The 13,777-nt window shown below is 44.6% G+C and overlaps 1 protein-coding gene across 2 annotated transcripts in view; it reads right to left on the bottom strand.

Moving 5' to 3' along the window:
- Positions 1 to 13,777, bottom strand: part of PLXDC2 (plexin domain containing 2) — a 578,876-nt gene that overhangs the window by 135,564 nt on the left and 429,535 nt on the right. For both annotated transcript variants that reach the window (XM_056519248.1, XM_056519249.1), the window contains exon 9: positions 7,453 to 7,534. In XM_056519248.1, the coding sequence (XP_056375223.1) occupies positions 7,453 to 7,534 (82 nt within the window). The remainder of the gene's footprint in view (positions 1 to 7,452; positions 7,535 to 13,777) is intronic.

Genomic DNA, 13,777 nt, shown 5'->3' with positions numbered 1-13,777 from the left:
AATGGAGCAGTGGGCACAATGAATAGAGCAGTTGGCACAACGAATGGAGCAGTAGGCACAATGAATGGAGCAGTGGGCACAATGAATGGAGCAGTGGGCACAATGAATGGAGCAGTAGGCACAATGAATGGAGCAGTGGGCTCAATGAATGGAGCAGTGGGCACAATGAATGGAGCAGTGGGCACAATGAATGGAGCAGGTGGCACAATGAATGGAGCAGTGGGCACAATGAATAGAGCAGTTGGCACAACGAATGGAGCAGTAGGCACAATGAATGGAGCAGTGGGCACAATGAATGGGGCAGTGGGCTCAATGAATGGAGCAGTTGGCACAATGAATGGAGCAGTGGGCACAATGAATGGAGCAGTGGGCACAATGAATGAGGCAGTGGGCACAATGAATGGAGCAGTGGGCACAATGAATGGGGCAGTGGGCACAATGAATGGAGCAGTTGGCACAATGAATGGAACAGTGGGCACAATGAATGGAGTGGTGGGCACAATGAATGGAGCAGTGGGCACAATGAATGGAGCAGTGGGCACATGCTGAACCATCACTTCCATGTAAAACCAAGAGCCGCTGCACCATTTTGGAAATTGGGGAGGTTGTTAGTAGTGTTGCTCGCGAATATTCGCAATGCGAATTTTATTCGCGAATATCGCATATTCGCGAAATTGCGAATATTCGCGAATATAGCACTATATATTGGTAATTACGAATATTCCTTATTTTTTTATTTTTTTTTTTCACAGTACACATCACAGTGATCATCCCTCTCTGCTTCCAGCTTGTGTGGTGTAAAGAAGGCTCTAATACTACTGTGTGAGACTGGTGCGTGAATTTTCGCATATACGAAAATTTTCATATGCTAATTTTCGCGTATGCGAATTTCAGCTTATGTTAATTTTGTTTGTGCTAATTTTCGTACACGCGAATTTTCACATATGCGAAAATAAAATGAGCATTTTTCGAATATGCGAATATTCGCGAATATATATGACGAATATTCATCCATATATTCGCGAATATTCGCAAATTCGAATATGGCCTATGCCGCTCAACACTAGTTGTTAGCCATCAGATCTCATGATGGCTAACAAGTTATCTAGGCATTAAGGTTATATTATGCATTTTCTTAAGAAATGGGTAATTAGGAAAAAAAAAAACCCTCTCTTACCTTCCTTACTCCTGCACCACAACTGGTATAATGGACCCCCAGTCCCTGTTGTACAGTGCTTCTGGGTTTGTGGACGTAACTTCACAAGCCCACTCATCCATTCAGTAATTGAGGCGGGACATTGCTGTGACTGCTTATTGGCTAAAAGGGCTTGTGACATCATATTTCTGAACCCAGAAGCGCTCCACAGCAGGGACTGGAGCTCCGGTAATAATAACGGTGGTGGCAGAGGAGCATGGAAGGTATTTTTGTGTGTGTTCTCATTGAACAAATGCATAAAAAAATGTGCTGCCTACCAAGTCAGAATACCAAGCACAATATCCACTTGGATTACCAAGCAGTTCTCAAATAAATGTATGCAAATAATATGCACATAACGGTATAGGAAAGGCATTCTTTACATTGCATTTTCTACTGACACCATGAAGATCCTAACACCATGTGGATGTAATTTGTGGTACCCCGCCTACATGGCCTGCATCTGAGGTGTATGCTGTGAATATCCCATATGCTGCTGCTTGTCTGTGAGTTCTGCTGAGACTTGTGGTGATACATCTGAAAAGACTGCGTTTATGGTGTGTGCTGTGAATATCCCTTCTGCTGTTGCTTGCCGGGGAGTACAGCTGGGACTTCTGGTGCTACACCTGCAAAGACTGCAGCTGTGGTGTTTTATCCATTCTGCTGCTACCTTCCGGTGTGAGCTACTGAAGTTTGTGGTGCTACACCTGACAGTGTTCTGATTGTTGGTCTTCTTGCTACTACCCATTGGTTAGTGTTTAGGGTATAGGTCTACATGAGTTCCCAGTTTTAGACAGGGTTTTGTTGGGGATGCTAATGTTCTTTTCTGCATTTGTTTTTGTGTGTGTTTTGTCCTTTGTGTGTCCTATTTGTTTGAGTGGAAGTGGTGTATGTGGATTTTGTACCCGGGGAACCCGCATTTCTAGTTGTCTGTGCTTTTCCCCTCAATCCTATAGTCTTTCTTTTGGATTATGGGGTCCCTTAGTAAGTGGTCAGTTGGAATGTTTTTGGGTCTTAACTCCAAATTTAAACGAGCTCTATGTCTTGACTTTGTTAAACGTCACTCCCCGGATATTATTTGTTTACAAGAAACCCATATTGTTGGCCAGAAGATACTAGCTCTTAAAAGGGCATAGCTTGCGAGGGGGTATCATTCTACCTACTCTATGTCAGCCCGTGGAGTGTACAATTTGATTTCTAAGTCACTCCCGATGGTAATTTCCCAGGTGGCCTGTGACCAGTTTGGTAGGTTTGTTATTATTAAGTGTTCCTTGCATGCCTTTAGTTTTAATGTAATCTCTGTCTATGTCCCCCCTCCCCCCCCCCCCCCCATTCCGTGTGGATGTGTTGGAATGTGTTACGACTAAACTGCCAACATTTCCCTCTCTTCCCCTTCTTTTCATAGGGGACTTTAATGCGGTTCCAGATCCTCCCCCTTCGATTGGACCATTGCTGCGGATCCTGGCTCTCCTGGGCTTGTTGTCTGGAGTGAGGCACTATCTTTTACTGATGTTTGGCGCTGGAAGCATCCGTCTGACCCAGTCTTCTCCTTTTACTCCTCGGTTCACACATCGTTCTCCAGGATTGATCTTGCGTTTGTATTGGCAGATCTTCTGCGCATGATAAGCAAGATTACATATACCAGTAGGGGGATCTCTGGACACTCAGCTATTGTTCTTACCCTAAGATTAGGTCCTTGTCCCTCCTCCCAGGGTCTGGCGAATTTGTTTGGGGTTGTGGTACACAGTGCTGCTTATTCTGCAAGGGAAGGCATTACAGGTTTATATTGGGGTACTGGAGGTGGAGATGGTGAGGAATCCTTCTTCTGAGATGGAGCGGGAGTGGACTAAGGCACAGAGAGCTCTCTTATTCCTGCAGAAGGCCAGAGTTCAGAAGAAGATGGTGTATAGGGTGGCAGCCCTATTTGAGTTTGGGAATAAAAATGGGAAGTTGTTGGCATACTTGGCCAGGTTTCCATTCCTTGCATCAGGGGGCTGATTGGTGCTCTAGAGTCCGATCCAATAGTCATTAATGATGTATTTCGGGATTTCTATAGATCCCTGTACTCTTCCCAGATTGCAGAAGTTCCGTCTGGTCTTATTTTCTTTTTGAGAGGGTTGTCGCTTACTCCTTTGTCTGAGACTCAGGCGGCTGCCTTAGAGGCCCCTTTTACTCTGGAGGAGGTTTTGCTGGCTATTGCTAGTCTACCGACAGGGAAGACTCCGGGCTTAGATAGAATGGTTGGAGATTGGTACAGGAAAGGCTGATCCCCATTGTGCTGAATCTCTTCAGTGTTGCCTCCGAGACTGGGAGGTTACCGGACTCTATACGTGAGGCTCTGATTGTAGTTCTTCCTAAGGCAGGCAAGGATCCAACAATGCCGGATTCCTACCATCCCATTTGCCTTCTTAATGTTGATATCAAAATCCTGGTTAAAATTCTGGCTAATCGGCTTGGGGGGGGGGGGGGGTCCATTACTACTGTTGTTCATCCTGACCAAACAGGGTTTATGCCTGGCAGGGCCACTGATATTAATGTCAAGCAGTTGCAACTTAATATTGCTGCAGCTGAGGGTTATGTCTCTCTGGGTAATGTTGTTAGTTTAGATGTTTACAAATATTTCAATTCTGTTGAGGTGTTGAGGGATTTTAACTTAGGTGTGTGTTGTGAGTTCTTCAATTTTGGTCCAAGTTTAGAGTGTGGGTGAGATTGTTACATGGCAGACCTAGGGCTAGGATATGCACAAATTTGGATGTCTCTGAACCATTTCCGTTGAATAGAGGCATGTGTCAGGGGTATCCTCTATCACCTTTTTTATTTGCTCTGGCAGTGAAGCAGAAGCCATTGGAGTTTCTCCTTCGATCTGTGGGCTGAGCCGGGGACCATTGGAGGAGAAGGTCTCCATGTATGCACACGATACTTTAGTTTATCTAGAAGATGTTGAGGTCTCCTTGGTGGTGCTGTTTGATCTTCTTGAACTGTTTGGCTTTTTTTCGGGCCTGCGGGTCAACTGGTCAAAGTCTTCTCTGATGCCTTTGTCTGTGGCTGCTGTTCTTCCTCCTTCTTTCTCCAATGGTCTCCAGGTGGTCACTCACTTTAAGTATTTGGGGGTTGAGGTCTCTGCATGTCTTGGGGAATTCTTAGCTTTGAATCTGGATCCTGTTGTCTCTTCTACGGCTACCCGGTTACAAGCTTGGTCGTCTTTACCCTTATCATTGGCGGGTAGGATTAATATCTTTAAAATGATATATCTCCCTAAGTTTCTATATCTCTTTCATCTCTCACCTGTGATCCCTTCCAAGAGATTCTTTGTTAAGCTGAGTGGCCTCATGAGATCCTTCTTTTGGCAAGATAACCCTCCACAACTGGGTCAGGCGTTCCTGCAGGCTGCGAAACAACGGGGTGGTCTAACAAGTAGAGAGAGATAATAAGTGCACTCACCGCAATAGCTGCTTTATCCATGAAGTTTATTCAAGGTCCACATCAAAAATTAAAAGTGCAGGGAGACGACATAAGAAGGAGGTGAGCGTGAACGCTCACCTCCTTCTTATGTCGTCTCCCTGCACTGTTAATTTTTGATGTGGACCTTGAATAAACTTCATGGATAAAGCAGCTATTGCGGTGAGTGCACTTATTATCTCTCTCTACTTGTTGGATTATATGAACTTGAAGCTCTTGCATGCATAAGTTTGCACCACCGCCCACTGCCGAAATATCACACTGTAGTCTATTGTCCATTACACGTAACATCCTACAGGTGTATGCAGAAGCAGTGCCAGGCTGCCTTTCTCTCTTACCTTGCTGATAACGGGGTGGTGTAGCTGCTCCAAAAATGTATAATTATTTCTTAGCGTCCCAGCTTCTGTACACTGTCTGGTGGATCGATCTGGATCTCTCCAATGTGTCTACAGCTTTGGCAGGAGCTCTTATGGGTTTGTATGAATCTTTGACTAATATACCGTATTTATCGGCGTATAACACGCACTTTTTAGGCTAAAATTTTTAGCCTAAAGTCTATGTGCGTGTTATACGCCGATACACCCCCAGGAAAGGCAGGGGGAGAGAGGCCGTCGCTGCCCGCTTCTCTCCCCCTGCCTTTCCTGGGGTCTAGAGCCTTGCTGCCGGCCCTTCCCTCCCCCTGGCTATCAGCGCCACTGCCTGTTCTGTCTCCCTGACTATCGGTGCCGGCGCCCCATTGCCGGCGCCGATAGTCAGAGGGAGAGAAGCGGCGCCGACAGCCAGGGGGAGAGAAGGGGCAGCGGCACCCATTGCCGGCGCCGCTGCCCTGTTGCCTCCCCCCATCCCCGGTGGCATAATTACCTGTTGCCGGGGTCGGGTCCGCGCTGCTGCAGGCCTCCGGCGTGCGTCCCCTGTGTCGTTACTATGCGCTTCACGGCGCATGACGTCAGTGCGCCGCGCCGTGCATAGCAACGAAGCAGGGGACGCACGCCGGAGGCCTGCAGCAGCGTGGACCCGACCCCGGCAACAGGTAATTATGCCACCGGGGATGGGGGGAGGCAACGGGGAGGCGGCGCCGGCAATGGGTGCCGCTGCCCCTTCTCTCCACTTGGCTGTCGGCGCCGCTTCTCTCCCCCTGGCTATCGGCGCCGGCAATGGGGCGCCGGCACCGATAGTCAGGAGGGAGAGAAGCGGGCAGCGACGGCCTCTCTCCCCCTGCCTTTCCTGGCGGTGTATCGGGGTATACACGCACACACACGCACCCTCATTTTACCATGGATATTTGGGTAAAAAACTATTTTTACCCAAATCTCCTTGGTAAAATGAGGGTGCATTTTATAGGCCGGTGCGTGGTATACCCCGATAAATACAGTAGATATACTCCTGATGCTAAGTTGTGGCTGTGGTGTGGTCGGTGGTATCTGGGCGCTTTCCACAGCCAGTGTGGCCTCCCGGGGCACCTCTGTGAGGGAACCCTCATTATGAGCACCTGCAGGAGTTGGAGGCGGCTGGCTTTTGGAGCTCACATGGAGTCAAGTTTGCTGTACATCTATTTGGGTTTTTTCCCTCCTTTCCCTCTTTTCAAGAACTATGTGATTGTTTTGATATCCCTTTGAGTGCCCCTTTTAGGTATATTCAATTGCAACACGCGGTCTTGGCACAATTTGGCTCCCTTGATGTGACCCCAGCTTTTTCTGAAGTGGAGATGCTCCTGGGTACTACCGACCTTACTAAACCGTTGACACAAGCATATGCTCTGTTTCAGTCTGTGGGCCCTGATCCTTTTGCGTTAGCTTACCTGAAATGGATTGAGGATATTCCGTACCTCTCGAAGAAACAGTGGAGGGAGGTTGCAGCGATATATTACCCCAGTTGTTAGTGCCCGAGACATGCTTATCCAGTCCAGATTTATATTGTGTTTATATTATACTCCGGTTAAGCTCATTCCTATAGGTGTTTCCTCCTCTGATGTTTGTTTTCACTGCCAGGTTGATAGAGGCTCCTTTTTGCTTGCTGTATGGAGTTGCCAAGGGGGGTTCCCTTCTGGAGGGCTGTAATGCAGTTTCTGGCAGACCAACTGGAGTTTCCTTTTGTTTTTTCCCCTTCAGTTTGTATGTTAGGTTTGATTAACAATCTAGAGTCGGGCTCCCATAGGCGCCTTCTCATTCGGTTTTTGCTGTTTTGTGCTCGCAAGGTAGTGATTATGGCATGGAAGGATACTTCTCCTCCTCCTTTGTCTCGTTAGTTTAATCTAGTTAATAGATACATTCCATTATATAGAACCCTTTATATTAGTCGTAAGTGCCCCCAAAAAATTGATAAAGTTTGGATGCCCTGGTTGATATTGGGGGAGTTGGTGGTTCCTTCTGAATGTGTTAGCTCTCCTCAGTGAAGGTCTACCATTTCCCCTTTAATGGTGTTTAGGCTTCCTACAGGTGTATGAATGATGTGTGTGTCTATATGTTTGTTGTTGATGGGCAGTCACTCTGGGACTTCATCATTGCACAATCGCATGATTATAAATAAATATAAAAAAAAAAAAAAAATAAAAAGGATGTCAGCTTATAAGACAGCACAGGTTTAGATAAAGATAAATGAAGTCTTATCTCAAGTCACAAGAGGAAAGGATTCCAGTGTAAGCAGCATGCATCACCCAGACAGAGCAGTAATACCACCAATAATAACAAGAATGCAGAAAGTCCAAGGTTTTAGAAGCCATTGCAGCTAATATCCAATTTCTTTATCTCATAAGTGGAGAAATAATGGCACAGAGAAAAGTCATTCGCACTATACTATACCTTTGGAGACTATTGCACCAGCTGCAGTTGAAACCAATTTGGGATCTGACACAGGAGCCACAGCTGTTAAACTGGAGACAAGCTGGGGAAGACAGAAAAGTGTTATGTCATTTATTATGCCAGGGAAATAGAGATATATCACATATCTATCTCTCATATCTATCATCTATCTAATATCTATCTATCTATCCATCTATCTATCTATCTATCTATCTAATATTTATCCATCTAATATCTATCTATCTATATCTAATATTTTTCCATCTAATATCTATCTATCTATCTATCTATCTCATATCTATCTATCTATCTATCTATTTATCTAAAGATGAATATAGACAGCACACTAAAATTAGTGCAAAACTGAAGTGTTTTTATTCCAAGGAATGAGACAACGTTTCGGCGATCTCACACAATCTCTCTCTCAAGTGATTTACAAGTGATACAAATGGGGTTTAAATACACTCCCCGTTCACAACGTGAACATATATTATACGTCGGATCTCGTGTATCTATCAAGATATAGTGATAACCACATCCCATAACTGCTCCAGTAATCAAGTGTAAACAGTGACGTAGTGTATAAAGTTAAAAACATTACCGGGTCAAGTATTCCCGTCCGCACGCTGACCTCCTGACAAGCGCGCCATATACTGCAAGCCCGTGTCTCACATGGGACGCAGGGACTTACTTCCGGTTTCTCCGGAACTCTACCAATCACAGTGACGGCGTCCCCGTAGTCATGGAAACCACCTAGACCTTCAGTCCGGCAGTGACGTGCACCTCTCGGCCAGGCTCCGTGGCAACCAGTGCATGCTCAATAGGTACAATAGTGATCCTCAGCGCCATCTTTATTAAGGGTATCTCAGGTAAGTATTAAATATATCTAATGGCAAAATACTGGCAAAGTATACCGCTACTCAAATAAGGTATAGAGAACCTCCAATTATTAGGAAGGTTTTCATGCACTTCTCCATTATATTACCCTGCAAGCAAAAGTACATTCACGGGGCCTAGACACTGCACTCTGTTACTTATAAGCCAGTTCTGGGCGCGTCTTATAGAATCCATAGGACCCCCAAGTACGCTTCTCCCTTTCACATTAGTGAATTCTCACCTTCTGATAGACGGGGTCCTCCACCAGACAGCTTTCATGGAACAGAGGTGTCAAACGGTTACCCTCCATACAATAGTCAGTCCTACCAGGGTATAATCGTGGGAGTGTAAATCAATTTATGAATACATAATACCCCTTTTAAGGGACGCTGTCACTGTACCGGTAAAGAAAAGTAAAAAAATTCTGAAATCAGATAAAAATAAAATTTGCGGTTCCAGGCTGAGGTCATCACTTCAGTTTTCATGGGGCTGCTTGACCGTAATGTAAAATATTAGAGAATCTGAAATAAAAGAAAAACAAACATTTTAGTAAATAATATCACTTGTATGTCATAACCACACTGTTCACAGCCTTATACTGGTACTACAACAAACGCTACATCATCATTTTGGGTGTGACAACAAATTGAACATTAAGGCCATTTGGTTTTAAGGAGTTGAGGTCATAGATCCATTTCAACTCTCTTTTTTATAGTGTGGAGACCCTATCCCCTCCTCTCCTTAGTGGGGGAATATGATCTACCACCATACATTTCAACTCATGTTCCTTATGGCCAGCTTCCAAAAAGTGTCTGGATACTGGTAAATCGGTTCTGTTTTTCCGTATAGAATATCTATGTTGACCCAATCTGACTTTGAATTCACATTTTGTTTCACCAATATAAATAAGTTTGCAAGGGCACCATAGAATATAGACCACATGATCACTTTCACAATTCAAATAAAATTTAATTGGGTATACTTTACCCGTTTGGGGGTGCGTGAATGTACTCCCCTTCTGTAAGTACCTACAATTCACGCACCACCTACAGGGGAAGCAACCTTTGACACTCACAGATGCATATTTTTGTGTCGGTATCTGTCTCGACACATCAGCCTTCACAAGTTCCTCTTTTAGGTTCCTGGATCTGCGATAGGACATTAGGGGTACCTCCCTAAATTCTGGAATATTAGGGAAGCTCTGACTTATCAGGTGCCAGTGTTTTTTCACCTTCTGGACACTTCATTGTATGTTGTAATAAACGGTATACGTGTTCTCTTTTTAACCTAGGTCTTCTTTGTCCTCTCCGCTCCTCATACAATCTCTGTTTTTGTCTCTCTATAAGTGTGCGAGGGATAACCCCTAGCAATGAATTGTGTTGTCATCTTATCCACTGCATGATCTAGTTTTATATCACTGTCAACAATTCTACTAGCACGTAGGAATTGACTGTAGGGTAATGCTTCAATCATAGGTCTGGGATGACAGAAATTAAATTTCAATAAAGTATTGCAGTCAGTCGGCTTACAATATAGATCAGTTGACAGTCTGTGTTCTTTAATAGATACCTCAGTATCCAAGAATTGTACCTTATCCTGTGAATAGGTAAGGGTGAACTGTAGATCCCTGTCTACACTGTTGAGATACATTTGAAAATCCACTAGCTCCTCCCCTGTGCCATTCCAAATCAAAAAATTTTTTGTCTATTTAGCTCCACCACCCCAGGATTTTCCTGGAGTGGTGGGCTACATAGTCGTGGGTTTCCTCAAAATCCCTCATCACTATGTTCACATATGTGGGCGCCATGTTGCTGTCCATGGCAGTCCCACATAGTTGAACATAATATTTTTCGTCAAAAAAAAAGTAGTTATTCCGCAGAACGAATAACAAGAATTCTGCAATAAATTCAATCTGTTCTGAGTCAAAATGTGCCTCTATTAGGACCCTCTTAATAGCTCTTATTCCCCTTTCATGTTGAATAGATGTATACAAGCTGACTATGTCGAAGCTTGCAATTATGGCATTAGTGGGTACCACAATCTGTGAGATTTTGGATAAAAAATCTCTAGTATCTCGCAAGTAGGATTGTGCATCCATTGCGAATTTTCGCAAAATCCTATCCAAAAAAATAGATACATTGTTGGATAAAGAATCCCTGCCGGAGACTATGGGCCTACCAGGAGGATCCAGTAGGCCCTTGTGAATCTTCGGCAGGAGGTATAGTAAAGGAGTAATAGGGTGATCAACCATCAAAAACTAAGTGAATTTTTGAAGGTTGATCACCCTATTACTCCTTTACTATACCTCCTGCCGAAGATTCACAAGGGCCTACAGGATCCTCCTGGTAGGCCCATAGTCTCCGGCAGAGGGTCTTTATCCAACAATGTATCTATTTTTTTGGATAGGATTTTGCGACAATTCGCAATGGATGCACAATCCTACTTGCGAGATACTAGAGATTTTTTATCCAAAATCTCACAGATTGTGGTACCCACTAATGCCATAATTTCAAGCTTCGACACAGTCAGCTTGTATACATCTATTCAACATGAAAGGGGAATAAGAGCTATTAAGAGGGTCCTAATAGAGGCACATTTTGACTCAGAACAGATTGAATTTATTGTAGAACTCTTGTTATTCGTTCTGCAGAATAACTACTTTCTCTTTGACGAAAAATTCTATGTTCAACTACGTGGGACTGCCATGGGCAGCAACATGGTGCCCTCGTATGAGAACATAGTGATGAGAGATTTTGAGGAAACCCACGTCTATGTAGGCCACCACTCCAGGAAAATCCTGGGGTGGTGGCGCTACATAGACGACATGTTCTTGATTTGAAATGGCACAGGGGAGGAGCTAGTGGATTTTCAAATGTATCTCAACAGTGTAGACAGGGATCTACAGTTCACCCTTACCTATTCACAGGATAAGGTACAATTCTTGGATACTAAGGTATCTATTAAAGAACACAGACTGTCAACTGACCTATATTGTAAGCCGACTGACTGCAATACTTTATTGAAATTTAATTCCTGTCATCCCAGACCTATGATTGAAGCGTTACCTTACAGTCAATTCCTACGTGCTAGTAGAATTGTTGACAGTGATATAAAACTAGATCATGCAGTGGATAAGATGACAACACAATTCATTGCTAGGGGTTATCCTCGCACACTTATAGAGAGACAAAAACAGAGATTGTATGAGGAGCGGAGAGGACAAAGAAGACCTAGGTTAAAAAGAGAACATGTATACCGTTTATTACAACATACAATGAAGTGTCAGGAAAAATAGCCCAGAAGGTGAAAAAACACTGGCACCTGATAAGTCAGAGCTTCCCTAATATTCCAGAATTTAGGGAGGTACCCCTAATGTCCTATCGCAGATCCAGGAACCTAAAAGATGAACTTGTAAAGGCTGATGTGTCGAGACAGATACCGACACAAAAATATGCATCTGTGAGTGTCAAAGGTTGCTTTCCCTGTAGGAGGTGCGTGAATAGTAGGTACTCACAGAAGGGGAGCACATTTACGCACCCCCAAATGGGTAAAGTATACCCAATTAAATTTTATTTGAATTGTGAAAGTGATCATGTGGTCTATATTCTATGGTGCCCTTGCAAACTTATTTATATTGGTGAAACAAAATGTGAATTCAAAGTCAGATTGGGTCAACATAGATATTCTATACGGAAAAACAGAACTGATTTACCAGTATCCAAACACTTTTTGGAAGCTGGCCATAAGGAACATGAGTTGAAATGTATGGTGGTAGATCATATTCCCCCACTAAGGAGAGGAGGGGATAGGGTCTCCACACTACAAAAAAGAGAGTTGAAATGGATCTATGACCTCAACTCCTTAAATCAAATGGCCTTAATGTTGTGTTCAATTTGTTGTCACACCCAAAATGATGATGTAGCGTTTGTTGTAGTACCAGTATAAGGCTGTGAACAGTGTGGTTATGACATACAAGTGATATTATTTACTAAAATGTTTGTTTTTCTTTTATTTCAGATTCTCTAATATTTTACATTACGGTCAAGCAGCCCCATGAAAACTGAAGAGATGACCTCAGCCTGGAACCGCAAATTTTATTTTTATCTGATTTCAGAATTTTTTTTACTTTTCTTTACTGGTACAGTGACAGTGTCCTTTAAAAGGGGTATTATGTATTCATAAATTGATTTACACTCCCATGATTATGCCCTGGTATGACTGACTATTGTATGGAGGGTAACCGTTTGACACCTCTGTTCCATAAAAGCAGTCTGGTGGAGGACCCTGTCTATCAGAAGGTGAGAATTCACTAATCTGAAAGGGAGAAGCTTGGGGGTCCTATGGATGCTATAAGATGCGCCCAGAACTGGCTTATAAGTAACAGAGTGCAGTGTCTAGGCCTGTGAATGTACTTTTGCTTGCAGGGTAATATAATGGAGAAGTGCATGAAAACCTTCCTAATAATTGGAGGTTCTCTATACCTTATTTGAGTAGCGGTATACTTTGCCAGTATTTTGCCATTAGATATATTTAATACTTACCTGAGATACCCTTAATAAAGATGGCACTAAGGATCACTATTGTACCTATTGAGCATGCGCTGGGTGCCACGGAGCCTGGCCGCGAGGTGCACGTCACTGCCGGACTGAAGGTCTAGGCGGTTTCCATGACTACAGGGACGCCATCACTGTGATTGGTAGAGTTCCGGAGAAAGTGGAAGTAAGCCCCGGCGTCCCATGTGAGACACAGGCTTGCGGTATATGGCGCGCTTGTCAGGAGGTCAGTGTGCGGACGGGACTGCTTGACCCGGTAATGTTTTTAACCTCTTAAGGACGCAGGGCGTATGGATACGCCCTGCATTCCGAGTCCTTAAGGACGCAGGGCGTATCCATACGCCCGTGGGAATTCCGGTCCCCACCGCTAGCCGGTTGGGGACCGGAGCCGGATGCCTGCTGAAATCATTCAGCAGGCACCCTGGCACATCACCCAGGGGGGTCCTGAGACCCCCCCATGTCGGCGATCGGAGAAAATTGCATGTCAATTCAGACATGCGATTTTCTCCAATTCCGGGCTGATCGGGTCTCTGGTGACCCGATCACCCGGAAAATAGGGCTGATCGGAGTTGTCAGCAACAACCCCGATCAGCCTAAAGGATTGGAGTGAGATCGCAAAGCTGCGATCTACTCCTATCCCCTGCCATTACTCAGAACGGAGTTCTGACCAATGGCAGCGCAGGACAGGGGGTTGGCAACCCCCCGTTCTGCCCGCCCCTGGATGTCGAGGGGCTCTGGGAAGAAGATGGAGGCCGTACCTGCAGGAGAAGATGCCTGGGGACCTGGCATCTTCGCTGGAGCCTGCAGGATCCTGATCAGGTAGGGAATCGACAGTGGGGTGGTGGTGGGGGGGGGGTAATTGAAAGTAAATCGATCTTTACTGTGGCAACCACTAG

Source organism: Hyla sarda, chromosome 5, assembly GCF_029499605.1.
Source record: "Hyla sarda isolate aHylSar1 chromosome 5, aHylSar1.hap1, whole genome shotgun sequence".
Classification (NCBI taxonomy): Eukaryota; Metazoa; Chordata; class Amphibia; order Anura; family Hylidae; genus Hyla; species Hyla sarda.
This window is presented reverse-complemented; position numbering and strand designations above follow the sequence as displayed.